At 45.9% G+C, this 26,883-nt stretch overlaps 1 protein-coding gene across 16 annotated transcripts in view; it reads right to left on the reverse strand.

The window, feature by feature from the left end:
* SNAP91 (synaptosome associated protein 91) overlaps window positions 1–26,883 on the reverse strand; it is a 262,921-nt gene that overhangs the window by 157,642 nt on the left and 78,396 nt on the right. For all 16 annotated transcript variants that reach the window (XM_033937980.1, XM_033937977.1, XM_033937978.1 and 13 more), the window contains exon 5: window positions 1,589–1,691. In XM_033937980.1, coding sequence (XP_033793871.1) covers window positions 1,589–1,691 — 103 coding nt within the window. The remainder of the gene's footprint in view (window positions 1–1,588; window positions 1,692–26,883) is intronic.

The following is a 26,883-nucleotide window of genomic DNA, read 5'->3' on the forward strand; positions in this document are numbered from 1 at the left end:
CCAATAGGGTGAGGAGATGCAAATGTTAAGAGCCTTAGCCAATAGGGAGATGAGGAGATATGCTGCAGAAGGGTAGACTAGATGGGCCATCATGTTTCTACAACCATAAAGCTCTGTGACCTCACAATGCAGGTGTAAAGAGCCTTAGCCAATAGGGTGAGGAGATGCAAATGTTAAGAGCCTTAGCCAATAGGGAGATGAGGAGATATGCTGCAGAAGGGTAGAGTAGATGGGCCATCATGTTTCTACAACCATAAAGCTCTGTGACCTCACAATGCAGGTGTAAAGAGCCTTAGCCAATAGGGTGAGGAGATGCAAATGTTAAGAGCCTTAGCCAATAGGGAGATGAGGAGATATGCTGCAGAAGGGTAGACTAGATGGGCCATCATGTTTCTACAACCATAAAGCTCTGTGACCTCACAATGCAGGTGTAAAGAGCCTTAGCCAATAGGGTGAGGAGATGCAAATGTTAAGAGCCTTAGCCAATAGGGAGATGAGGAGATATGCTGCAGAAGGGTAGACATCAAAGAGCCTTAGCCAATAGGGAGATGAGGAGATAGTGGATGTTGCAGATGGGCAGACTAGATGGGCAAATGGCCTTTATCTGCCATCATGTTTCTGTTTCTTAGTTTGTACTTAGATTTATTTTCATGTTGGATTAAGGCTCTGTATTTCCTTAAACAAGTTGTTATACTTGTGAAAACGTTATAATTAATAAAAATATATAGCAACCCAATGAGAACCAAAATAATTTTTCCAGATTATTTTCAAGTTTCTGTTACAGAAGTCTCCTCATTAGAAGTGCTCTACTGTAATCCACGTGAAATGGGAAAATAGCCAGCAGTTTTACTGGTGCAGAAAAAAAAAAATCTAGCAGGAGAATAAAAGTATAAAGAGCATGCTTTGAAAACGTAGATCTTTAAAGTGTAGCACAAAGGACCGAGACTGTTCACCTTCAACAGCTCTCATTTGCCATTGATAGCACAAAAAAAACCCCAACTGGGTTTCAAGCAGACCTGGGGACTAGCGCCTTCCTATCTTCTACCACATTTCGTACTACACAACCCCACACGGTCAACCAGAAACTGCAACACATTTGCCTACCCAAGGATCACCGGTTGTAAATACAAATCCTTTTTGGACAGATCTTTCATGTTCCAAGCAAGCAAACAGCAGTTCTGGCTGGGTAACTACATCAATAGAGCCAGGCTGACTTACAGCGCTTTTCGGAGAGTAATCAAAACCATACTGTTTGACCGATTCATCTCCTAATCAGAAGCCTCACTAAATTTATATTTTTCTTCTGTCTATTCCTTGTGTAATATGTTGTACCTTCACCATTTGCTTTCTGTAATTCGCTGATTGTCCAGCCCTCTTCGACGTGAACCGCCTAGAAGTCATCTGACTATGGCGGCATAGAAGAATAAAGTTATTATTATTTTACAGCTTGGGAGACTCCTTCAGCTAGCAAACCTAACAACTATTTTGGCAGCATACAGAACAAATGTGTCTTACCAATATATGACATTTCCTGACAAAAAGAGTGGTCAATTCTTTTACTATGTAATTATAAACAAAGTGTACTTACCCCTTCTTTACTCTGGCAAAATCAAATGCCATTTGTCTGTATGAAAAAGCTTTTTCATTCAAGTACCTACTATATCTCCTTATAAATGTCGACATATCGTAGCCTAAAGGAACCAAGAAAAAAATCCACATATCCAAAAGTTGTTACATATCTAATACACAAATTTGGAAAATGACAGTAGATAAAGACCAAAATCAATGGAGGTGGGTAGCTATATTTTAATCTGACGAGTTCAATTTCTTGAAACCACTTCCAAGAACACGGAACAAGGAGAAAATTAATTACTGGAAAAGAAATGACACAGCACGATGAGCAGTAGTAGAAATACTGATGTATAAGATTTCCTACCAGTAAGAAAACCCAATTTTAGTTTTCATAAGAACATAAGCATTGCCCCTGCCGGGTCAGACCAGGGGGTCTATCGTGCCCGGCAGTCCGCTCCCGCAGTGGCCCCCCAGGTCCATGACCTGTAAGTGTTCCTAACCTAAAACGTTCATACCCTATTCGCTTAATTGTCATGTAAAGTAACCCTCTATCTGTACCCTGCAATCCCCTTCGATTCCAGGAAGTCATCCAGTCCCTTTTTGAACCCCAGTATTGTACTCTGTCCTATCACCTCACTTGGAAGCACGTTCCAGGTGTCCACCACCCTCTGAGTGAAGAAGAACTTCCTTGCATTCGTTTTGAATCCGTCTCCTCTCAGTTTTTCTGAATGGCCTCTTGTTTTGTTGTCCCCGCTAGTCTAAAGAATCTGTCCCTCTCCACCTTCTCTATGCCCTTCATGATTTTATAAGTCTCTATCATATCCCCTCTCAGTCTCCTCTTTTCCAGGGTAAAGAGTCCCAGCTTGTCCAACCTTTCGGCATATGAAAGTGCTGCATTTTTCCAATCTAATAACAATTTTCCTTGTTTTATGATCGTGGTAGTGGCTTCAAGAAAATGAATTTTGTCTGCAATAGGTCTACAGTTTATATCTAACACCATTATTCTTTGAAGAACCTTTAGTTATTTAAAATATATATATACTGATTCCAGATCCTGACTTACTAACTCTTCAAAAAAAAAAAAAAAGGTCTTGATTTATATTTGAGTCAGAGTCCACCCAGACATCCCTCCTGGACCTGTTGCAGGCCTTCTTCCCCCCCCCCCCCCCCCGGGCCTGCCATAAGCCCTGGTGGTCCAGTGGCGAACTGGACAGGAGGAATCCCTCCCGCCTCCTGTCCCAGCTGATTCTGAAACATCATACCTCCCTCCTGCTTCTCAAACCTCTAGAAAACCTACCTGGAAAGCCCCAGTGGTCCAGTAGTGAACCAGGACAGGAGCGATCTTCCTATGCTACTGCTTCGCGAAGAACTGCTATTTCAAATGGCTGCTGTGAATTCACAAGATTGCCGCAAGAACTCAAAGCAGACATTTTAGATAGCAGCTCTGGGTTTTCTAGAGGTGTGGGAGGCAGGAGGGAAGTGTGATGTTTTAAAATTGGCCAGGACAAGAGGCAGGATGGAGCTTTCCTGTCCCAGCTCACCACTGCACCACCAGTGCTTATGGCAGGCCTAGGACAGGCCTGCAAGGAATCAGGGGACAGGCTGCACTGCAGGGGAGGGAGGGGGACTGGGTGCAGAGCCTGGCAGGGCAGGGCAGGGCACTTGAAGGTTAACTCGAATATAAATAGAGAGTTTATATTTCTCTCCCCCCCCCCCCCCCCACTTCTTAGGAGAAAAAAAAATGGTTACCTTGGTTTATATATTGGATTGATTTATATTCGCATATGTATTACACTTCCTCCTCCTGATTCGCAGTTTTAGGACATGCAATTTTGATTATTTACAATTTCCTAAAACTGGAATCACCCCCACCTCCCTCCCTGGACCTTACCTGGTGGTCTAGCAGTCTTTCAGGGCAGGAGCAATCTCCCTATGCTCCTGCCCTGTGCAGATCACTCATCCAAAATGGCTGCCGTGAGTTCTCGTCGTAGTCTCGAGAGACTACGGGAACTCATGGCAGCCATTTTGGATGAGTGATCTGCACGGGGCAGGAGCGTAGGAAGATCGCTCCTGCCCCAAAAGACTGCTAGACCACCAGGTAAGGACCGGGATGCTGGGGGGAAGGCGGGAGGGAGGCAGGGGTGGGTCAGAGTCGGCCCAAAAGTTATTCGCAAATTTTCAATATTCGCGGGCCGGTTCTGCCCCTAACTCCCACAAATATTGAGGAGGGAGTGTATATGCAAAGTTTCAGCTTTCTGCCTCACCCATAAAACTATCCATCTCTAATCTAATCTAATTTCCATCTTGTATACAGGATCATTCCAGCAAGGACTCGGGCCGGTTAACAAAGTTTAAAAGAATATAATACAAAACAATAATGAAGGTAATAGAAAAATTTTCAATAAATTAGATCAGTCCTCAGTTAAGAATCTCTGAAAGAGATAAGTTTTCAGATATTTCCTAAAAAAAGTGATAGAAATAATGATGTTCTGATAATCGAGGGAAGATCGTTCCAAACTTTTACCAAGGAATAGGCTAAGGAATGTGAGAATTTACCTAGGGTTTTAATTCCTTTAACAGAAGGGAAAAGCAATTTAAATTTATGTGTATTCCTGGTAGTGTGAAACCGAAGAGAGTTAAATGATAGAGGTAATAAAGGCAAAAAAATTCCATGTAAAATTTTAAAAATTACATTGGCACATTTAAGGTTCATAGACAGCGGCGCGAAAGACAAAAGCGCGCGGCGACAATTGAGCGCAGCGCGGAGGCGTGCGCCGCACAAAATTACAGTTTTTAGGGGCTCCGACGAGGGGTTTTGTTGGGGAACCCCCCCAGTTTACTTAATAGACATCGCGCCGGCATTATGGGGGGTTTGTAACCCTCCACATTTTACTGTAAACTGAACTTTTTCCCTAAAAACAGGGAAAAAGTTAAGTTTTCAGTAAAATGTGGGGGGTTACAACCCCCCACAATGCGTCGCGATGTCTATTAAGTAAAGTGGGAGGGTTCCCCCCCATGCCCCCCCCGTTGGAGCCCTAAAAACAGTAATTTAGAGTGGCGCGCGCCTCCGCGCTGCGCTCAATTGCCTGGGCGCGCCTTTGTCACGGCGCGCTTTTGACCCGACACCTACATTTAAATTGAATTCGCCAGTAAATAGGAAGCCAATGAAGTAACCTCAACAATGGAGAAGCATGATCATATTTATGTCTTCCAAAAATTAATTTGGCCGCAGTGTTCTGAATACGTTGTAGCCTCTACAGATTAAATTTGGTTAATCCGATATACAGGGAATTTGCAATAATCCAGATGTGCCAAAATAATCGCTTGAACCAAAACCGCAAAATAATTTTGATGAAAAAAAAACCTCGAACTCTCCTCAACATCCGTAAACTAAAATAGCACTTTTTAGATAAATTGTTAATTTGATTATTTAAAGATAAAGAGGAATCTAAAATAAAACCAAGGATTCTAGATGAAAATTCAATTGTTAAGGAGTCTCCTGATTTCAATGCTATAACCTAAGGGACCAAACCATAGCAGTCTGGTTTAGAAGCATTCAATTTCATACGGACTAAGGAATCCCATTCTTGAAGTCTTCATGTACAGCAACCCATAAAGGTGATCATTGTTCAGATCTAATAGCCACCAAGGATACATCTCTCTTTCCTGGTTCTTTTGACACTGTTTTGGTCTCTTGGTAGGACCACTTATTACTGTTGCTTGCTGTTCTTGTGTTTCACTCTTCCAGATCATAAACTAACTTCAGATACAAGTACTTTTTCTTCTAAACATCTAGCAGCATTTTCACTTACTCCAGACAGTAACGATAAACGTACTGGCACTCGTATTGTCTAGTTGTCGTCCTCAGGTCGCTAAGACAGGTTGCGCACACAGCTTTTCTTGATATACAGTGTTCCCTCGGTCATTCGCTGATCACAGTCCCAATCATTTGCGGATTTTCCGACCGCGAATGACCAGGCAGGAAAGGGCAGCCGAAGCAGCAGGAGAGAGCAGCCGGAGCGCCGGCGAGTGAAGGAAATCGCTCGCGGTATCCTCCGACCGCCTCTTCCTGCACTAAAGTCGTGACTCACCAATCAGGAGCTGCGTGTCAAAGCAGCTCCTGATTGCTAAGACCCGACTTTAGTGCAGGAACAGGCGGTTGGAGCACACCGCAAGTGATTTCCTTCACTCGCTGGCGCTCCGGCTGCCCTCTCCTGCCGCTCCGGCTGCCCTCTCCTATCTCCCCTGCTAAAAACTGTATTTGCAGTTTTTCAGTATTCGCAGGGGTTCCAGGAACGGAACCCCCGTGAATATCGGGGGAGTACTGTATACCACTATTTAAGCAATTGAAAAGATCTCCGCATTTGGAATGTGCTTGGAGAAAGCATACGCGAGATACCACTTTTCTCAGTGAACGGCCACCAGGATGGTCTTGGGGCTCAAGGATCTCACGTATGAAGAAAGATTTAAAAAATTGGGGCTGTACTCACTTGAGGAAAGAAGAGAACAGGGAGATATGATTGAAACATATAAGTACATCACGGGACGCATCGAGTCAGAAGATGATATCTTCTGGCTCATGGGATCCTCGACCACCAGAGGGCATCCGCTGAAGATCAGGGGAGGAAAGTTTCATGGCGACTCCAGGAAGTACTTCTTCACCGAAAGAGTAGTGGATCATTGGAACAGACTCACACTCCAGGTGATAAAGGCCAGCAGCGTGACGGATTTTAAGAGAAAATGGGATACTCATGTGGGATCTTTAAGGGAGTAAATTCAGGGGAGGGGATACTTGGAATGGGCAGACTTGGTGGGCTATATATCCCTTTTCTGCTGCTTTTTTCTATGTTTCTATGTTTCTAAAGCATTGCAAACTCAATGATTTTCAAAAATCTACAGCATTTTACTTGTAAGACAATTTTTGCTCCTGGGCAGTAAGTGTAATTTCCTAATTGCTCATGCCTAAAAAGCATAGAAAATGTCTGTTATTTCCATAAAACTTTGCTTTTGTGACCAAGTTAGTCAAATTTTGCAATTTATCTATTTAAAACGTGAAAATTCAAAATGGCATCTTTTCATTCATATAAAGTCATAAAAAGCAAAATATGAATCACAATTAACATGTGTTTATACTGAAGTTACACAAAGATGACCACAGAAGATTTAGAAGAGTAGTTTTTCTTGAGATTTGTGATTATAATGTAAGTCACTTTCATGAATCAGTTCCCAGATGTAGTCTCCCATCATGTTCTCATTACAAGTTGTCCTTGGTAGTGGCATTCGAAGTCCAGTATATCCTGATGGAAGCACTCACCTTGCTCCTCCGAGTATGCTCACATGTTCTCAGTGAATGTCTCAAGATGCACATCAAGGACATGGACTTTCTCAGCCCATTTTACTGTAATTCTTCACCAAATTCTAAACCAACTCCACGTAGGTTTTTGGCCATCTCTATGCCCAAGAAACCCCGAACCACTGCGACAAAGCTGTTCCAAGTCACTTTCTATTTCCTAGTTAGCTTATTGGGAAATTCCTTGCACTCCAGGATCTTCTTTATCTGTGGTCCAAAGACAGCAGCTTTGACTTTTGCCTCAGATAGAGCTGACAAATTGTTTCATTAGGCTCAATTTGATGTGCTGTGATGACATCGGCACCTTCCAGGGGATTCACCAGTGGTTCCCATTTGATGTTGCTTCTCCCCAATGAGAATTCGGTCAGCTTTGGCCAGTCCCACCTATGGTAGTGCGCTTTTGTGTCCCTGCTATCTGAAAGGCAAAGATAACACAGAAACTTGGTAAAACCATCTTGGAGATTCATTAGGAATGCCACTATTTTGAAGTCTCTGATGACCTCCTAGCCAAACTCATCATACTTCAAGGCACCTAGTAAGGTCTTGATGCTGTTGTAATCCTCTTTGAAGTGCACTGAGCCAGTAGAAGAGATGGGTACTTGTTTTCGTTATGGAGCAGCTTGGCTTTGATGTTCTTGGATGAGCTGTCAGAGAAGAGATGTTACTCCTTTGGGCTACATGCAAGTCAAATTGCCTCAGACTAGTCACATTGTGGCAGAAGAAGAGCCCATCTTGAGGGATGAAGATGGAAAAAGCTTAGTGATGCTTCTTGACTTGCATACTTTTATCCAACAAGTTCCACTGCTTGAACCTAGATGTCAAGAACTCGGCATTGGACTTGTTGAGACCAAGATCTCTGATGAAGTCATTCAGGAGGGTTTCTTTCATCAGCTGAACCACCAATACTGTAAACTGGATCTACAACATCTCCCTCTCTCTCTCTCTCTCTGATTTGCTGCTTTCTTCTGAAGGCAGCTGCTTTTTCTCTGGGGGAGTAGGTATGGGGAGCATGGTGCAATGTGACAGCTGGGTGTTGAATAAAGGAATGTCTGGATAAGAGATTGTAGATGCATGCTTGCCAGCTTGATGTTTGGAAGGATTCACCATGCAGAAGTAGCAGCAGTTGCTTGAATGGTTAGCAGATTCCTGCCAAATTCTTGGGATAGCAAACTTCATGGCTCTTTTTCCCTCTTTACCGCCCTATAGAACAAAATGAAATCATGGTAATGAAAAAAAGAACATTTATTTCACCTATGACTAATATGTATGAGATTCTTGCAACATATTTTATATACGATATATTTTCAAAAAAAACATTGAAAATTTTAAAATTTTAAAATTTTTTAAAAAGTTAAACATTCTAAGAAATTTTATAGCAGAAAATTCTGCCATCCTAGTGAGAAACAAAATTGTCTTACCTTCCAGAGTTTTTTTTGGCAGTGCCCGCATGTGAAGTGAGGTGACTAAGGTTTGTCTTGATCCCCAACAAGAATGCTAAAATATGCCTTGTAGGTATCGCACACCTTAGCAGATGCTTCTATGGAGTACTTTTTCTCTCGTCTTGATAAATTGGTCACATATATAGCTAAATCCGTCTGCTGGATGTTTGCAGCCTCTGGATGTCTTCTAAAACAATGCAGGTATGTTATCACTTAAGCAGCTGGAACTGAACTGAGCTGGAAAGCTAAAGATCTCTACAGTTATACTGTACTAATCTAATCTAAACCTTAAGTTTATATACCGCATCATCTCCATGAGTATGGAGCTCGACACAGTTTACAAGAACTTAAAATAGTAGGTAGAGAGGAAGAAAAAAAAGGATTACATGTCGATAGAAGTTCTAGAAGTTTCTCTAAGGGGCCATTTTACTAAGGCCTACTGCAAAAATTAGTGTGGCAGGCACCTACCGCCAATTTTGGCATTCAGCAATTCAGAAATTACTATGGATCAAAAAAGTGCGGTTTGTAGACATGTCTGCCAAGAGGCGGGCTTTTCCGCCTGCACGCGTTGCGTTAACAGTGTGTCTGAAAAGCCCTTCCTACCTGCCTTTTTGCGAGCGGTAAAGGCTTCTGCTCTAATCTAGCAGTTAAGAAGCATGCCAATGCATTGTGAGGACGTAAGCCCACAACACACCCCTTCCTCTGCCCACAACCGTGGTAAAGCCTTGCCCCCGAATTGCCACAGTGAATATTTATTACAGCAGCGACAAGTGTGGTGCACCTGAATTATTTGCCACGCACCGATACCCTACCGTGCCTTACTTCCACATATAAGCTACAAAAATGAACAGAGACTTTCCGACTCTCTTAGATAGAGCCCCTTCCTGCATTCTGAAAGATTACTTGCTCTCCAGATTTTCTGGATTTCATAAATACAAGACTTGATTTAGGGATCTTTCCCCTTACAATGGAAACATTCACTCGTTCACCCATGCCCTAAGATATCTCTTGGCTCTGTTTCTTCTGATCTATAATAAATTAATCTATTTTAGAACAGAGAAAGTTTTCCAGCAGGTAAGTTCAAGTTATTAAAGTATATAAAAGCTGCCTCAACACTAATTTTCTCAAAAGCCACACTGGCGTGAAATCAGCTGTCATTTCGGAAGATACAGATAATCTTAGTTCCGCCTTTGATGACAGGGACCATGCCCTTCTTCAGCATTTATATGACACTGGTCTGCATAGAACTTCTCTGAATTGGTTTTGCAGCTATGTTTAAATTCATTTTTCTCAGGTGACTACAGACCACTGTTCCCCTCTATACTGAGCGGGTGTCCTCCAACTGCATTGCTGCCAGTAGGGGGCAGTGCTTCAATTGTGTATTCAACTGCTAGGAACAGTCAGGTTCCCTGATGTCCTACAGAGCTTGCTCATCCCTCACTGTTGAAAATGTGATAGTGAAACAGCATCACCCACTGGTACATAGAAACATAGAAGATGATGGCAGAAAAGGGCTACAGCCCATCAAGTCTGCCCACTCTGCTTACCCACCCCCTGTCTATGCCCTAATGACTCCTGCTCAACTTAGAGGGAACAGTGCTGCAGACACCCTTTCCCCGACTTTGTCTCTTTTTTGTGAGGAACCACAAGGCTATATCCTTGCTTCATTGCTATTCAATGTCTTCTTTGCACCTTTACCTACTCTCATTCGGATTTGGGCATTACATCCATACATACAGTACTCCCCCAAAATTTGCGGAGGTTACGTTCGCAGAGTGACCGTGAATGTTGAAAAACCATGAATATCAGAAGAGTACTGTAATCTGAACTCCCCCTCCCCCTCACTTGCTCCGGCCCGAGCTGCGCTGCTTACCTGGTCGCCTTAGTCGGCGGCAGCTCAGCTTCCCTGTTGCCGGTTCCTGCACATTCAACCTCCTACACCTGCACAATCCCGCACGGGAGGCGTGCACCAGGTTTCCACGTAGAGGCTGATGTCGGGAGTGATACGATCGCCATGTTGGTGGTGGGAGGAGGGAATTTGTAATTCTGCTTTCCCCTCTCACTGCATTGTGGGAGGGTGCACGGGAAGCGTGTTGCCAGGGAAAACAGATAGATTCTCCATTGGTCAGTCATTCACGTTATTTTCTGACCAGAAGAGGCGGTGAGAGAATACCGCAAATGACCAAGTCCACGAATCGCCGACCGTGAATTCGCGGGGATGTGCTGCACACATATACACACACACATATATGGACATGATTCTTGAGTGAAGGAGTAGCGTCATGGTTAGTGCAGCGAGCAGAGATCCTAGGGAACTGGGTTCCATTCTCACTGTAGTTCCTTGTGCCCTTGGGCAAGTCACCTAACCTCCATTGCCCTAGGTACAAAACCTCTTTATATTGTGAGGTCTAGATGAACTAAATGCTCTGATCGTTTACCGATGGTCGTTAATCCTTTTTGACTGGTTTAGCAAATGACCGAATTTGCCGACCCAATGTTCAAAACAGCTCACAACGTGTTTGTATATTCTCTGACTCTGGCATACAAATTACCTCATTACTATTAAAATGAGGTCATTAATGTTAAAAATTTGCCATCCAATTGATGACCTAACATTGCAAACCCATAAGCAACCTGTAATATAGACCCAAAAAACCTGACAGGTCTGCTATGTTTTTTCATTTTTATTCTATGGGCACAGATGTGTGTAACACATGCACAATATCTGGCCCATAAAAAAAATGCTGTGCCGCCTCCCCCTCCCCCTCCCCCTCCCAATGACTCATAACAAAAATAAGGCAGAAGTGATGCCCACTCTCTCCTTGAACTCTCCCCCACACCAAATGATCCCACCCCCTTGCCAGGATACCCTCTTCCCCCACTCCCCATCCTTTAAAAAAAAAAAAAAAAATATATATATATATATATATATATATATATATATATATCAGGAGGAGGGATGTCCACTCCCTCCTGCCTCAGGCCCCCCTCACATCTCTCCCCACATCCCCGAAACTCTGAAAGACGATGACACCCCTGGGAGGAGCCTTAGGCCCCTCCCTGTGCATCCTGGCAGCAGGGAAGAATGGGCATCCCTCCTGCCTCTATTTTTCTTCCAGGGGTCTTGGGGAGGGGGGGGGGGCAAGGGCTCGACTCAACTTTTTTTTAATGGGGCAGATATTGTGCATGTATAACACACTCACATCTGTGTTATATAAAAAAAAAAAAAGAAAGAAAAAGATCCCCAAACAGCTGAGTGGCAGGAGACCGCTTTGGGGTTTCCCCTGCCGCTCAGCTATTTGGGCTTCTCCAAACCAGCTCTGTGCATGTGCGAGAGCCAGTTTCTAAACAACTGATTGGATGGGATTAAGGCAGACCTCTCCAAAACTCATTTGCTTGGGAAGCCGTTTGAACATCTATCACCATTTTGAAAATAGCCCCCCCCCACAGCGACCCACACAGTCTTAACGACTGTTTCTAATGCATTTAGTTCAGAGTCCACAAGGGCAGGGCTGTGGAGCCAGGATACAAAACATTCCGACTCAGATGCTTTATTTACATGATCTCCACTTTGACTCCAACTCCTTTATTTACATATCTAAATAGGAGTTGGTAGGGGCAGGGGACAGGTGTCACTTTCACTAATATAAATATCATAAAATATATTACATTTTGTAATCAAAGATTGGATGGATGGATTATGCCGCCGAGTCGGCCACCAACATGCACTACTTATTTCTATAGCGTTACCAGACATATGCAGCACTGTACAGAGTCACGGAGGAGACAGTCCCTGCTCGAAGGAGCTTACATGCACAGTGAGGAATCCACCATGTGATGTTTCATGGCAGAAAACAGCAGTGGTTTGCCATTGCCTTCTTGTAATCAAAGAACCTGATACCAACATATATTCTAAAATTAGAATATATCCTGAAACAAATGGGTTAATCAATTTATTATCTGGGAAATAAGAAATTTAAGCATGACGTACAATTTAGCTCTATTAGCAGTCGGCACATTTTCACTAACTCCAGAGTCCAAAAACTGCTTCTGACTACTACTCCCGAACTCAGACTTCACAATTTTTCTTTACCCAACATGTGGTGGACATCTGGAACGTGCTTCCAGAGGACGTAATAGGGCAGAGTACGGTACTGGGGTTCAAGAAAGGATTGGACAATTTCCTGCTGGAAAAGGGGATATAGGGGTATAGATAGAGGATTACTGCACAGGTCCTGGACCTGTTGGGCCGCCGCGTGAGCGGACTGCTGGGCACGATGGATCCAGCGGAGGCATTGCTTATGTTCTTATGGGAGAGGAGGAGATAGTGGATGCTGTGGATGGACCATTTGGCCTTTATCTGCCATCATGTTTCTAGGTTACTAAAGTTCTGTGACATCACAATGCAGGTGCAAAGAGCCTTAGCCTATAGGAAGAGGAGATGCAAATGTTAAGAGCCTTAGCCAATGCGCTTCCAGAGAGCGTAATAGGGCAGAGTACGGTACTGGGGTTCAAGAAAGGATTGGACAATTTCCTGCTGGAAAAGGGGATAGAGGGGTATAGATAGAGGATTACTGCACAGGTCCTGGACCTGTTGGGCCGCCGCGTGAGCGGACTGCTGGGCACGATGGATCCAGCGGAGGCATTGCTTATGTTCTTATGGGAGAGGAGGAGATAGTGGATGCTGTGGATGGACCATTTGGCCTTTATCTGCCATCATGTTTCTATGTTACTAAAGTTCTGTGACATCACAATGCAGGTGCAAAGAGCCTTAGCCTATAGGAAGAGGAGATGCAAATGTTAAGAGCCTTAGCCAATGCGCTTCCAGAGAGCGTAATAGGGCAGAGTACGGTACTGGGGTTCAAGAAAGGATTGGACAATTTCCTGCTGGAAAAGGGGATAGAGGGGTATAGATAGAGGATTACTGCACAGGTCCTGGACCTGTTGGGCCGCCGCGTGAGCGGACTTCTGGGCACGATGGATCCAGCGGAGGCATTGCTTATGTTCTTATGGGAGAGGAGGAGATAGTGGATGCTGTGGATGGACCATTTGGCCTTTATCTGCCATCATGTTTCTATGTTACTAAAGTTCTGTGACATCACAATGCAGGTGCAAAGAGCCTTAGCCTATAGGAAGAGGAGATGCAAATGTTAAGAGCCTTAGCCAATGCGCTTCCAGAGAGCGTAATAGGGCAGAGTACGGTACTGGGGTTCAAGAAAGGATTGGACAATTTCCTGCTGGAAAAGGGGATAGAGGGGTATAGATAGAGGATTACTGCACAGGTCCTGGACCTGTTGGGCCGCCGCGTGAGCGGACTGCTGGGCACGATGGATCCAGCGGAGGCATTGCTTATGTTCTTATGGGAGAGGAGGAGATAGTGGATGCTGTGGATGGACCATTTGGCCTTTATCTGCCATCATGTTTCTATGTTACTAAAGTTCTGTGACATCACAATGCAGGTGCAAAGAGCCTTAGCCTATAGGAAGAGGAGATGCAAATGTTAAGAGCCTTAGCCAATGCGCTTCCAGAGAGCGTAATAGGGCAGAGTACGGTACTGGGGTTCAAGAAAGGATTGGACAATTTCCTGCTGGAAAAGGGGATAGAGGGGTATAGATAGAGGATTACTGCACAGGTCCTGACCCAGCGGAGGCATTGCTTATGTTCACAGCCATGCACTAGGGCAAAAGAAGTGCCTGCATACAATGTGTACAGCACTGTATATGTCTAGCAGAACTACAGAATTAGTAGTAGTAATATAATTGCCGGCCCCAACTATGCCCTAAGCTCCTCTGAATGTCCATCTCGGAGTTATGTCATTTGTGCACATAATTATAAAAGAGCACTTAAGCGCAATGCTGCCATTTATGCTTGTACGTGTACGCTTACCCGCGTGGTGGAAATATTGTAGGATTTCTTTTCTGACCTGATTTTGTTTTAATTTCCTATACCACCTGAAGTGCCTTTTTGCGGATGATACCAAGATTGTAACAGAGTGGACACCCCGTAGGGCATGGGAAAAATGAAAAAGGATCTGAAAAAGTTGGAAGAATGGTCTATTTATTTATTTGATTCGATTTCTATCCCGTCCTCCCAGGAGCTCAGAACGGGCTACAAGCCAACATTCACAAAAGTTATATTGGATAGTACATTTGGTGATACAATACAGTATTACACAATACAGTCATAAAGGGCATAGGGAATTTCTGGCAACTAGATTTCAATGCAAAGAACTGCAGACTGATGCATTTGGGGAGTAGAAATGTGAGGAGGATGTATGTACTGGAAGGCTGATATGCATGGACGGGGAAAGGAACCTTGAGGTGATAGTGTCTGAGGATCTGAAGGCAACAAAGCAGTGTGACAAGGTGATGGCTCTAGCCAGAAGGATGCTAGGCTTTATAGCAGGGGTGTCCAACCTGCGGCCCAAGGGCTGCATGCGGCCCCATGAAGTATTTTGTGTGGCCCCGGTCGAGAGTGATGCAGTGTTTTCCTCTGCTGCCCCCGGGTGTTTACCGTTTTGCCGGCTCCCTCCTCTGTCTTGCTGCAGCGTTTGCGTGGCCCCAGAAACATTTTTTTCGGCCAATGCAGCCCAGGGAAGCCAAAAGGTTGGACACCCCTGCTCTATAGGGTGAGATATAACCAGCAGAAGAAAGGAGGTGTTGATGCCCCTGTACAAGTCATTGGTGAGGCCCCATTGGAGTATTGTATTCAACTTTGGAGGCCGTATCTGGCCAATGATATACAAAGACTTGAAGCAGTCCAGAGGAAAGTGACAAAAATGGTAGGGGGTCTGCACCAAAAGAAGTATGAGAAGAGACTGGAGGACTTCAACATGTTTACTCTGGAGGGGCGGAAGGACAGGGGTGATATTTGACAGTCTGCTGGCGACACATGCAGCGAAACTGGACCACACTATCTCCAACCTTCTGATAACAACAAACGACTACAAATATTTTCTCAAAGAAATCAAAACCCACCTATTCAAAAAATTTATACAGATGGCTTAACCCCAACCGGACCCCCCTCAACGCAACTCCCCCCTCCTCCCCCCTTCACCAGTTCCCTTCTCTTTAGCCTCAAGCATGTCAACTGCTTCCCTAACGGTATATATACTGGATTTGTACTATTTTCTATTTGTACAGCATCTTGTAGCTCTTGAAATATACAGCTCCATTATTCTTGTAACTTCTCCTGGAAATGACCAGAATTCTCTCTGTAATTATCCTGGAAATGTCCAGTTGTCTCTTTTGTAATCCGTCCAGAACTGCAAGGTTGAGGCGGAATAGAAATCAGTAACGTAATGTAATGTAATGTAATATGTAATATGTAATATGTAATGTAATGTAATATGACACAGACATTGAAATATTTGAAAGGTACTAATATAGGACCAAATCTGTAACAGAGAAAGGAAATTTAACTAGAGGATATCATTTGAGGCTGAGGAGTGGTAGACTTAGGAGCAATGTTAGGATTTTTTTTTTTTTCATGGAGAGGGTGGTGGATGCCTGGAATGCCCTCCCGATGGACGAAATTCAAAAAAGAGTGCGAGATGAACACAGAGGATCTCTAACTAGAATATGAATGGGCAAACCTTCATGGTCTGGATCTCACAAAGGAGAAGTTTTGGATAGGCTGAAGTAAGCTTCAATGGCAACTCCAGTAGTTGGAACCCAAGGACAGTACCAGAGGAACTTCTAAAGTTTGTGGCCCAGAAAAACAAAGAAAAAAATCAAGAAATTGTAATGCATGTAGTTAGTTCTAGGGCAGACTGGATGGATTGTTCAGATCTTTATCTGCCATCATTTACAATGTTACTATTAATTGCACTTGATGCTTTTCAAATTCCGCTCAATAAGTCACTCGATTGCTTCTTGGATATCAAAGTTGACTGTAAATCAAAGTCAGAGGTTCTCTGGATTCCTAACCAGCAGTCTACACCTCTATTTTCTCCTTGTATAAATCACCCATCTCCTTCAAAAATAAACATATCCCCTTACTTCTTTGGGTATATTGTTAGATCCTACTTTGTCTTTTAAAACACATCTCTCTAAATTTACTCCAAAACAAATCATTTATGGTTTTAACAAAAGTCTGCTCAAGTCTGTTAAGATATTCATAATAGTAACATAGTAACATAGTAACATAGTAACATAGTAACATAGTAGATGACGGCAGATAAAGACCCGAATGGTCCATCCAGTCTGCCCAACCTGATTCAATTTAAATTTTTTTTTTTTTTTCCTTCTTAGCTATTTCTGGGCGAGAATCCAAAGCTCTACCCGGTACTGTGCCTGAGTTCCAACTGCCAAAATCTCCGTCAAGACCCACTCCAGCCCATCTACACCCTCCCAGCCATTGAAGCCCTTAATTAAATTAATATTAAAATCTCTTCACCAGGTCTTTGCTCTTGTGCTTTTAGATTACTACAATTCTCTTTGCAGGTATTCCACTTTATTCCATTAAATTTTACAACTTACACAAAACACAGCTTGCTTGTAATGCTTCTCAATCTGATCAGTTATTATTCCCTTACTGGTTACCAGTTAATGTCCAAATTCAAATTAACATCGTGAGGGAGTCTATAAGACGTTACCCACTCCCCCTGCGGAAGCTGGAGCCCATTTAATACAGGAAGGGGAAAGTGACACAGGAAGGAGAAGCCAGGGAGACAAAGACCAGGAAATATAAGAGGCAGGGTCAGAGCTAGGTTAGAAAGGTGTAAGGAAGAAGGCAGGGGTGATTCCTGTATGAGCCTTGACTACAAACCTCAGACACACTGCTTGCCTCAAGTATGCCAACCTTTTTCTTTGCTGATTTACCTACGAGTCTCATTCTAAAGTCTGGCAGGGACCAGCACTCCTTACCTGTCTCAAAAAGTACTGTTACGGACCGTGAGAACTGACGGCAGCCAATCAGAAAGCGGCGCAGGGCCAGGCAGGAGCTCGGAAAGCTCACGCCTGACCGCCGCTGCTCCTGTCTGGGAAATAGAAGACAGCTAGCAGGGAGGAATCACACTAGACCACCAGGATGTTTTTAACAAGGTACGACGGTGGCAGGTGTTTGCAGAAGGGGGCGGGATATTTTAAAAAGGTACAGCAGCGGGTGTTTGCGGGGGGAGTGAAAAAGATGCGGCGGCAGGTGTTTGCGGGGGGGGAAGTTTTAAAAAGGTTTGGCGGCAGGCATGTAGGGGGATATTTTAAATAGGGGCTTGCAGCGGTGGGGGGGTAAAAAAATTGTACCTGCGGGGGGAGGGGGGGTGTTTTAGAAAGGTACAGGGGGGATGATAAAAATACTGAGACAGCTGTCTAGGGAGGGAGAGAGGAATTTAAAAAGGTACCGGTGGGGGGGAGGGTTCTGGCTGGCTGGTTTGGGGCAGGCTGGCTTGGGGCTGCCTACCATTAGACGTGCCTACCACTAGACCACCAGAGGAGGGACAGGGTACAGGGCACTCATTTGGTTCAGAATTTTTTTTCTTGGTTTTTCTTCCTCTAGAGGTGGGTGCATCTTATGGAGCAAAAAATACGGTAATTCAGTATTTGCCTTTCCATGCTGCTTGATATCTCTAAGGGGTGATAAACTTTTCCAATTTAAGCTTTGCTAATTCTGCTACCCCTGCTGTTGGATGAAGCGGGAAACAAGATTGGAGGTGGTGAAGTTTTTCTGGCCTACGATGAACTAAGGTAGCTCTTTCTGTTTTGAAGAGCTCCTTCACTGGTTTTGAGGCCTCTTTCTCCACTACAGTCTGACCGTTGTCTGTTTTCTACCTCAGCAGGAGATAGTGTTTTGTATGTTATGTGATTATGATTATCTCTTCCAGTAATTTTGGTGGCACTGTTCGCTGATTGTTCCTATTTTCTCTGTTTGTACCATTTTCCTCTGCCACCTATTTTCTCTGATTGTACCATTGTACCATTTTCGCCGATTGTCCAGCCCTTCTTCGTTGTAAACCACCTCAAACTACTATGGCTTTGGCGGTATATAAGAAATAAAATTATTATTAATATTATTACACCCATCTTAGAAAAGAGTAACATCGTCATTACTGAATTTAATGCACCTAGCAAAAAAATAAATAAATAAATATGCTTGTGCAAAGAGAGGTCTTCAGCAGTTTTCTAAAGTGTACATTGCTGGACCTGCTTTATGGAACGCTTTGACAGGCACTCTGAGATTCTGTGGAAATTTTAAACAGTGTGTGTGGCGCAGTGGTTAGAGCTACAGCCTCAGCACCATGAGGCTGTGGGTTCAAATCCCATGCTGCTCCTTGTGACCCTGAGCAAGTCACTTAATCCCCAATTGCTCCAGGTACGTTTGATAGAGGTTGAGCCTGCTGGGACAGACAGGGAAAAATGCTTGAGTACCTGAATGTAAACCACTTAATATAAGTGGTAGGTATAGGTAAATAAATATTGTTTGTTACATCAAGGACAGCTGTGCTCGGAACTACAAGTTCCTATATTTTGTAGTTCTGTAATTGGTCCTTTATGAGCATGCATTTACTGCTCCTAGTGTCTTATGGGCTTTCCTTATTGACTAGATTAGAGAATGACACGGTGGTTGATACCCGCTGCAAGCCGCGGGTACCCCGCCGAAACGGGGAGCGAGAAAATAATAGTAGCCACGGGGACAGGGACAAGGCCATTCACCACCCTGTGGTGCTGTGAACGGTCTCCACAGTGAAGGGCACACGACGTGCGGTCAAGAATCGAAGTGTCTAGGAGTCCCCTCCCGCCCGATCACCGCATCCTGTCATTTCTCTCCCTCACCCTATGTGCCGAATTGTTCTTCTCCCAGCAGCACGCTTTCAATAAGTCGTGCGCGACTGCTTCAGCCGAATCCTCCTCCGACGCAACCAGAAACAGGAAGTTGCGTCAGAGGAGAAGATTCAACTGAAGCAGCCGCATGCGCGCATGTGACTTGTTGAAAGCGTGCTGCTGGGAGAAGAACAATTCGGCACATAAGGTGAAGGGAAGGAGGGAGGGAGATGGTGGGACGCGGCGATCGGGCAGGAGGGGGCTGCTGGACCGCGCGATCCTTTGTAAGGAAAATGAAATTTGAGTTTCAAGACTTGAAACTCAACTTTCTTTTTCCTTACAAAAGGTTTTTACTATTTCAGACCTCTTTTACAGAAATCAATACCGATATCCCTCAAAACCGCTTGCCGAACGCGTGCTATTGATCGCTGCACAGGGGAGAAGATGCATTTTCATTGAGCCCCACAGGTTCTAGGGCGGCAAAACATGAAGTAACATCTGCGCAGGAATCCAACCCTTGCACAAATGAGCCTTTCTATGGCGGAAGAAGAATTCAGGAAGACTAAATAGTATAAGGGGGGGGAAGGTGTTTTTAAATTTTCTTTCTCCAGGCATAAAACCAATTTTCTTGTAGAACTACCTGCATGGCCCTTTTTTCATGAGGCAGATCTTTGGTATTTCTTTTTTTTTTTTTGCAATTGTTTATTTATAACAAGAAAAAAAACAGCACAGCAAAACATCAGGAAAATCCAACAACAATACAGGCAGGCAATCTGCATAACATCAAAACCCCTGATGTCACCCCCCTCCCCCTCCCACCCCCACCCCCTTAGTGACAGCACCCTGCACCCCCCTAGAACCCAAGAACACCACCAGTAGGCACGATGGCACCCCAATGAGAGGAAAAGAAGAAAACAGAAAAGAAGGGGACAAATATCACAGAACCCCAATAAGACAAACCCCCAGAGAATCCATCCGGGCCGGAGCCAGTACCTCAGCTGACATCATAACTATCCACATCCAGACCCTCCATTGCCAGGTATCTCCCCCAAATATCGTGATATTGCTGCCATTTTCTAGTCAACAAGGCCGAGAGCCGATATTTCTCACACACCCAGCCCAATTTCTCTCGCACTAGAGCCAAAGTAGGTGGAGCGGTACTGCGCCAGTGTTGAGCCACAGTCAGCCTAGCCGCTGTAAAGGCCAATCGTACCAGTCTATCCTGGGTGTCATCTGCCCCTCCAGAGGGAAACCCCAACAAAGCCACCTCCGCCCTTTCCGTGAGGGGCACTTGAAGGAGAGCCCCCACATACTTAAACATCTGACTCCAGAAGTCTTGAATGGAGGGGCAACTCCACCACATATGAAAGAATGTTCCCCGCTGCCCACATCCCCTCCAACATAAGTCCGTGCCCGTAGCGGACATCTTACTCAGGATCACTGGGGTGAGATACCAGTGCACCAGCATTTTAAGCGCATTCTCCACCAACAAAGGGGCCACAGCTAAATGGTGTATCCTAGACGAAATAGTTTCCCACAGGGATGCCTCAAACACCTGCCCTAAGTCCCCTTCCCAAGCCAGTAAATACGGAGGCTTCCGGTCCCTATCCTGATGCACCCATTTATACAACAGCGAAATGCAACCTCTACGCACTGGGGACCCCAAAAGCTGCTCAAAGTCGGAACAGCTATAAGCTGCAGCATCATCCCTTTTAGCCTTCTGCAAATAACTTTTCACTTGTAGATACGGGAAGAGGTCCTTAGAATCAAGCTGATAGAGCTTTTGGAGCTCCGGAAAAGCACAAATGGACTCCCCCTCTAGAAATTGGCCAAAGTACTGCAACCCTTTCCTTGCCCACCGCACAAATATCCCCCCATCTCTGCCCGGTGCGAATTCAGAGGCATTGCACAATGGTAAATGATGCAACCCCTTACTTTGACCCAGGAGTTTGCTAGCCTCTCCCTTCCACACCCTCAACGTCCATTTAGTAAACGGATTAGAAATGGTCCCCAACTCCTGTGGCCCCAAGTCCCCCCACATAAGCGACCCAAGGGTTCGAGCCCCCCCCCCCGATCCACTCAAAACTCCCTGCTCTACCTGCACCCACAACTTCAAAGATGGCGCATGCCACTCCACTCCCGCTCGGAGCTGAGCCGCGCGGTAGTAATGCTCCAAATGGGGGATTCCCAGACCCCCTTCTGCTTTAAACTTGAACATGGCCCATTGAGCCACCCTGGGTCGTCTACCTCCCCACACGAAACGTAAAAGGTTCCGCTGCCATCGGAGAAAATACTGTCTAGGGACTTCTATAGGCAAAACCTGGAAAAAATATAAGAACTTAGGTAAGACCAACATCCTAATAACCTCCATGCGTCCCATCCAAGACACATATAATGAGGCCCACCGATCCATATCCCTAGCTAAGGATGCCACTAGAGGAATATAGTTAAGCTGGAATAGGGACGTCCAATCCACCCCCAACTGGATACCCAGATATCGTATAGGGCCCTTAACCCACCGAAAGGGCACCACCCTCTGAATACAGGATATATCCACTGCCGGGACCGATATATTAAGTATCTCCGTTTTAGTCATATTGGCCTTAAAGCCTGATAAAGCCCCATAGTCTGTCATAAGATCCTGAAGGGATCTAAGGGACTCCGCCGAGCCCTCCACAATTGCTAAAATATCGTCTGCAAATAAGGACAATTTATGCTCACCCCCTTGAACTCGTACGCCCTTCACCCCAGTGGATAGTCGGATCTTTTGCGCAAGAGGCTCAATCACCAAAGCAAAAAGCAAAGGCGAGAGCGGACAACCCTGTCTCGTGCCTTGCCTGAGCTCAAAAGGAGCAGAGTATACCCCATTAATTTTCACACACGCCAGAGGTCCGTTATACAAAGACAGAATCCAAGACATATATCTGGCCCCCAGACCTACATGGCGAAGAACTGCCTCCATAAATCGCCAATCCACGCGGTCAAATGCCTTCTCGGCATCCACCGCAACTGCTACCCAAGGACCTCCACTATGTCGGGCCTGCCAGATCAAGTTCAGAACTTTGCGGATTCCATCTGCCGCCTGCCTTCCCCCTATGAATCCCACCTGATCTGGGTGGATAAGTGTCAGCATGTGAGGTGATAAACGATCAGCCAGCACTCGAGCAAGAATTTTGGTATCAATACCCAACAGTGAGATAGGCCTGTAGCTCCCACACTGAGTGGCATCCTTCCCAGGCTTTGGTAAAATCGTGATCCCAGCCAGCCGCATATAAAAGGGCAATTGGGCTCCCTCTCTCAGATCATTATATAAACGCACCAACAATGGAGCCACCAAAGTAGACATCTTCTTATAAAACAACCCCGTGAACCCATCTAAGCCCGGTGATTTCCCCAGTCTCAATTGTCGAATCACATTATGTACCTCCTCCAACGTAATGTCCGCATCCAGCCCTTGCGCCTCACAGGCCGTGAGGGATGCCAAGCCCAAATCCTGAAGATAATTCCCAATCTCTTCCCCCGACCCCTGACTCTCTGGCGTATAAAGCTGCTGATAGAATTCACAAAATCGTGCATGAATAGCCCCCTCAGCTGTCAATGTTTGTCCCGAGCCATCCTTAATAGCCATGATATTAGACTGCGTCTGCTGCAGGCACAGACGATGAGCCAGCAATTTCCCCGCTCTATTACCAGATTCAAAGAACCTTAAACGAAGACGCTCAAGATTGAATTGAATCTCCTCATCCTCCAACTTCCCCAATTCCGCCCGAACTTCCCTTATCCGAAGTCCAAGGGGAGCTCCCCCCTGGCCCCTCTTATGTTGATCTACCAGTTGACGTAAAGTCTCTCTCAGACACCGTTCCTTCTGCAATTGAAGCCTCTTTTTATGAGCGGCCATAGAAATAAGCTCCCCCCGCAGTACGGCCTTCAAACTTTCCCATATCGTTATCGGAGAGTAGGAATCAACATTATTATGCTCCAAAAAATCCGCAATAACCTGCTCCACCTTGCGGACCAGCTGCGGATCTCTCAATAAACTATCATTCAATCTCCAGTATTGATCACCGACTCTCGAAGCACCTCATCGCACATCCATCCAAATGGGAGCATGATCTGACCAACCAATGTCCCCAATGGAGGACCCCAGCAATCTACCCCCCCACCCCTTATCCAGATACAACATATCAATTCTAGTATAAACCCCATGAACAGGGGAGTAGTACGTATAATCTTTATCTATGTAATGCTGAGATCTCCACCCATCTACAATATTGAGTACGTCAACAAAGTGTTTAAGGCGTTTCCTATCGGACTTAAGCCGGTCCCCTCCAACCCCCGTAGAGTCCCACCTGGGATCCATAACTAAATTAAAATCCCCTCCCACAAGCACCGACCCCTTCTTAACCTGCAGTACCTTGGCCAATACTTCATCGAAAAAAGAACCCTGTTTAGAATTCGGGGCATACAAATTCACCAGAGTGACTACTTCCCCATTTATCTGCCCCACCCATATCACCCATCGCCCCCTCTCATCCCTCCATTCCCGTTCAGGCACGATCTTAAGACGTTTAGCAAACAAAATGCCCACCCCTGCCTTTTTCCGTTCTTTCCTATTGGAGGCCCAGACCCTTCCCGGATATTCTCTATATTGTACCAGCTTCTCTCCAGGACGCACAAAATGAGTTTCCTGAATGAAGCTGATATCAATACGCAGCCTCTTCAACTCCTTCAACAAGAGCTGGCGTTTACGTGGCATATTGAGGCCCTTAACGTTAAAACTGCCCACTCTCAAAGAATCAGGTCCCATAACCCATAACCCCACTTCCCCCTCTCCCCACTCCAGACCCAAAAGCCCATGCTGTCACCTACCCATCCCCCTATCCCCACCCCCCACCAACCCCACCCCCCTCCCAACCCTACCCATCTCCACCTGCTCCTCAGCCCTCCCATGACTCCGGGTGACCCCACCCCAGCTCATGAACCCCTCATCCATTCCCCCTCCCCTCCCCAGCCCCCCAACAAGCATTCATCCCCAATCACTCTCCCCTAGGCATCCTCACACACTCACCCCCGTGAATAATAACCCCTCACATCCAGCCCCCCACACATTCCAAGCAACACATCTGCCCAGTCAAGGCATGGAAAGTCCCAACTGTCCAAGAGCAGCCAAGCAGGGTCCGCCATCGCTCACTCGCCAGTGCAATTGGAAGGTCCAGCTCCGCTTCTCCCATATGGTTCCTCCACCTCACGACCACCAGCACCCGGTTTTCGTGACCTGGCCCCACGCTCTCTCCAGCGAAATTTCTCGGACTGTTGGGCCCCTCGCCGGTCCGGCGTCAGAACCTCTCCAGTAAGGATCCCCTCCTTCCGCAACAATTTTCTAGCCTCCGCTACAGTGGTCACTTTCTTATGGGCACCGTTAATAGTGAGAAGGAGCCCAAAGGGGAACAGCCATCGGTATCTGAGACTGTTCTGCTTCAGGATCATCACAATCGGGCGAAACTCTCTCCTGCGTTGCAAAGTAATAGCAGAAAGGTCCTGAAACACCTCCACTTTATGCGTCTTCCACTCAAATGACCCCAGATCCCGGGCCTTGCGCACCATCCGCTCCTTGTCGGCATAATTGTGGAGACATGCAATAATGTCCCTTGGATAGTCATCTCGCTTGGGTCCCAGTGTGCGATGAGCCCGGTCCACTTTCAAGACCCCAATGGGTTCTTCACCGTCTTCAGCCAAAAAGAAGAGAGATTGATATATCTCCTGCACCACCTTCACCGCATCTGTATAATTCGCCGATTCAGGCACACCGCGGATGCGGACATTATTCCGGCGGGAGCAGTTTTCCAGATCCTCCACCCGGTTGTAACAGTCCTGCCAGTCCTTTTGGGCCACCTCAAATGCCCCACTCATGTTTTGTACCACCTCCTCCTGTTCCCCCATTGTCCTTTCAGTCTCCTCAACTCTCCCCATGAGGTCTGCTATGTCCCTCTTGATTTCTTTCACAGCGTCCCGGATTTTCCCTTTGACACCAGCAACCTCCTGTTTAATATCACAAACCCATTGCTGGAGGTCTGCCTTAGTCACTGCTGCGGAGGAGGAGTCCATGCGTCGCAGTCTCGGAGAGGCCCCCCTCTCCGACTCTTCATCGGACCTGCTCTCCCCGGACTCACGCTGGGACGCGCACGAGGCTCCGCGCGACTGACGCAGATCGCTTTTTTCTAGCGCCTTCTCGTGCGGTCTCCCCTCTTCGGATTTCTTTTTAGACGGCATATTATGGATCCGCTCAGCTTCACTCACTCTGCACACCGGGTGCCCAGCTCGCTACCACAGCGTGCCTGCTCCTGATTGGGGGAACGTTTACTCCGGGATCAGAGCTCCGGCTCTAACCCGCCATTCAAGGTGATGACGTCACCGGAAGTTGATCTTTGGTATTTCTGCAGCAAGATTTAGAAAATTCTGTAGCAATTCAATAGCACATTTGCGTATGTTTTTTTACATATTTTATGAGGGGTGGGAGGGAGTCCAGTAAGGTACCCTCTCCCATCTGGGAGATAGTAAGAGGTTTTTCCAATGGGGGTGCACCTATTTGGTACATTTCCTTACATGGGATCAGATGGTTTGCGGGGACGGGGATAGGGATGAGCTCACGGGGACGGGGACAAATTTTTCCCCCTCGTGTCATTCTCTAGTAAGGAGCCCGCCCAAGTACCTTTGGGGCTGATTCTAAGTGGTGCCTGCCCCATGTCAATCACAGACAGGCGCTGCTTACAGAATCGCAGAGGACTCTAGGCACCGGGAATGTAGGCCAGGGGAAGGTGTGGCTCACTGGCAGAGCTGCTGCCTCGGCACCCAGAGGTTGCGAGATCAAAATCTCAGTGCTGCTCTCTGTGACCCTGAGCAAGTCACAATCCTCCAATGCCCACCGCTTTGAAAGCCACAAAACGGCAGTATCCAAGTTCATCAAGCCCAGTATCCCGTTTCCAACACTGGCCGACTCACGTCACGAGTGCCTGGCAGGAATAGCAACATTCCAGAGCTGAGATTGTGATATCATAAAGCCTCATTCCACCAATGCTTAAGAGCTAAAGTCATCCGTGATGTAACAATGGCTTCACTGTTCTATACTCAGCTCACATAAGAATTGCTACACTGGGACAGACTGAAGGTGTGGCTCACTGGTAGAGCTGCTGCCTCGGCACCCAGAGGTTGTGAGATCAAAATCCCAGTGCTGTGTCTTGTGACCCTGAGCAAGTCACAATCCTCCAATGCCCACCGCTTTGAAAGCCACAAAAGGTGGTATACAAGTCCCCATTCCCCTTCCCGGCACCTAGGGTCCTTGTAGAATCGCAGCCAGCGGCGCCTAGTGATGCCAAAGTCCAGTGCCACCCCTAAATATGTCCGTTTCTGGGCTTTAGCGTCACTAGGCACCACTCCCGGAGGGTGCCTAATTTCTTTTTAAATCTGTTTTAATTAGCTTTTAATCGTGCCCTTTAAAACCAATTAAAAAACACACTTGTTAGGTGTTGGCAGGTGCGATCTAGGAGCCCAACTTTCAGCAGTGTTTCTGTGAATCTAGCCCTTCGTGTCTATAGGCATAGAATATTCCACTGATGTACATTAACATAAGAATAGCCTTATTGGGTCAGACCAATGGTCCGTCAAGCCCAGTAGCCCGTTCTCACGGTGGCCAATCCAGGTCACTAGTACCTGGCCAGAACCCAAAGAGTAGCAACATTCCAGCATCTCAAAGAACAAGAAGATTCCG

The sequence above is a fragment of the Geotrypetes seraphini genome, chromosome 3 (genome assembly GCF_902459505.1).
Source record: "Geotrypetes seraphini chromosome 3, aGeoSer1.1, whole genome shotgun sequence".
Lineage (NCBI taxonomy): Eukaryota > Metazoa > Chordata > Amphibia > Gymnophiona > Dermophiidae > Geotrypetes > Geotrypetes seraphini.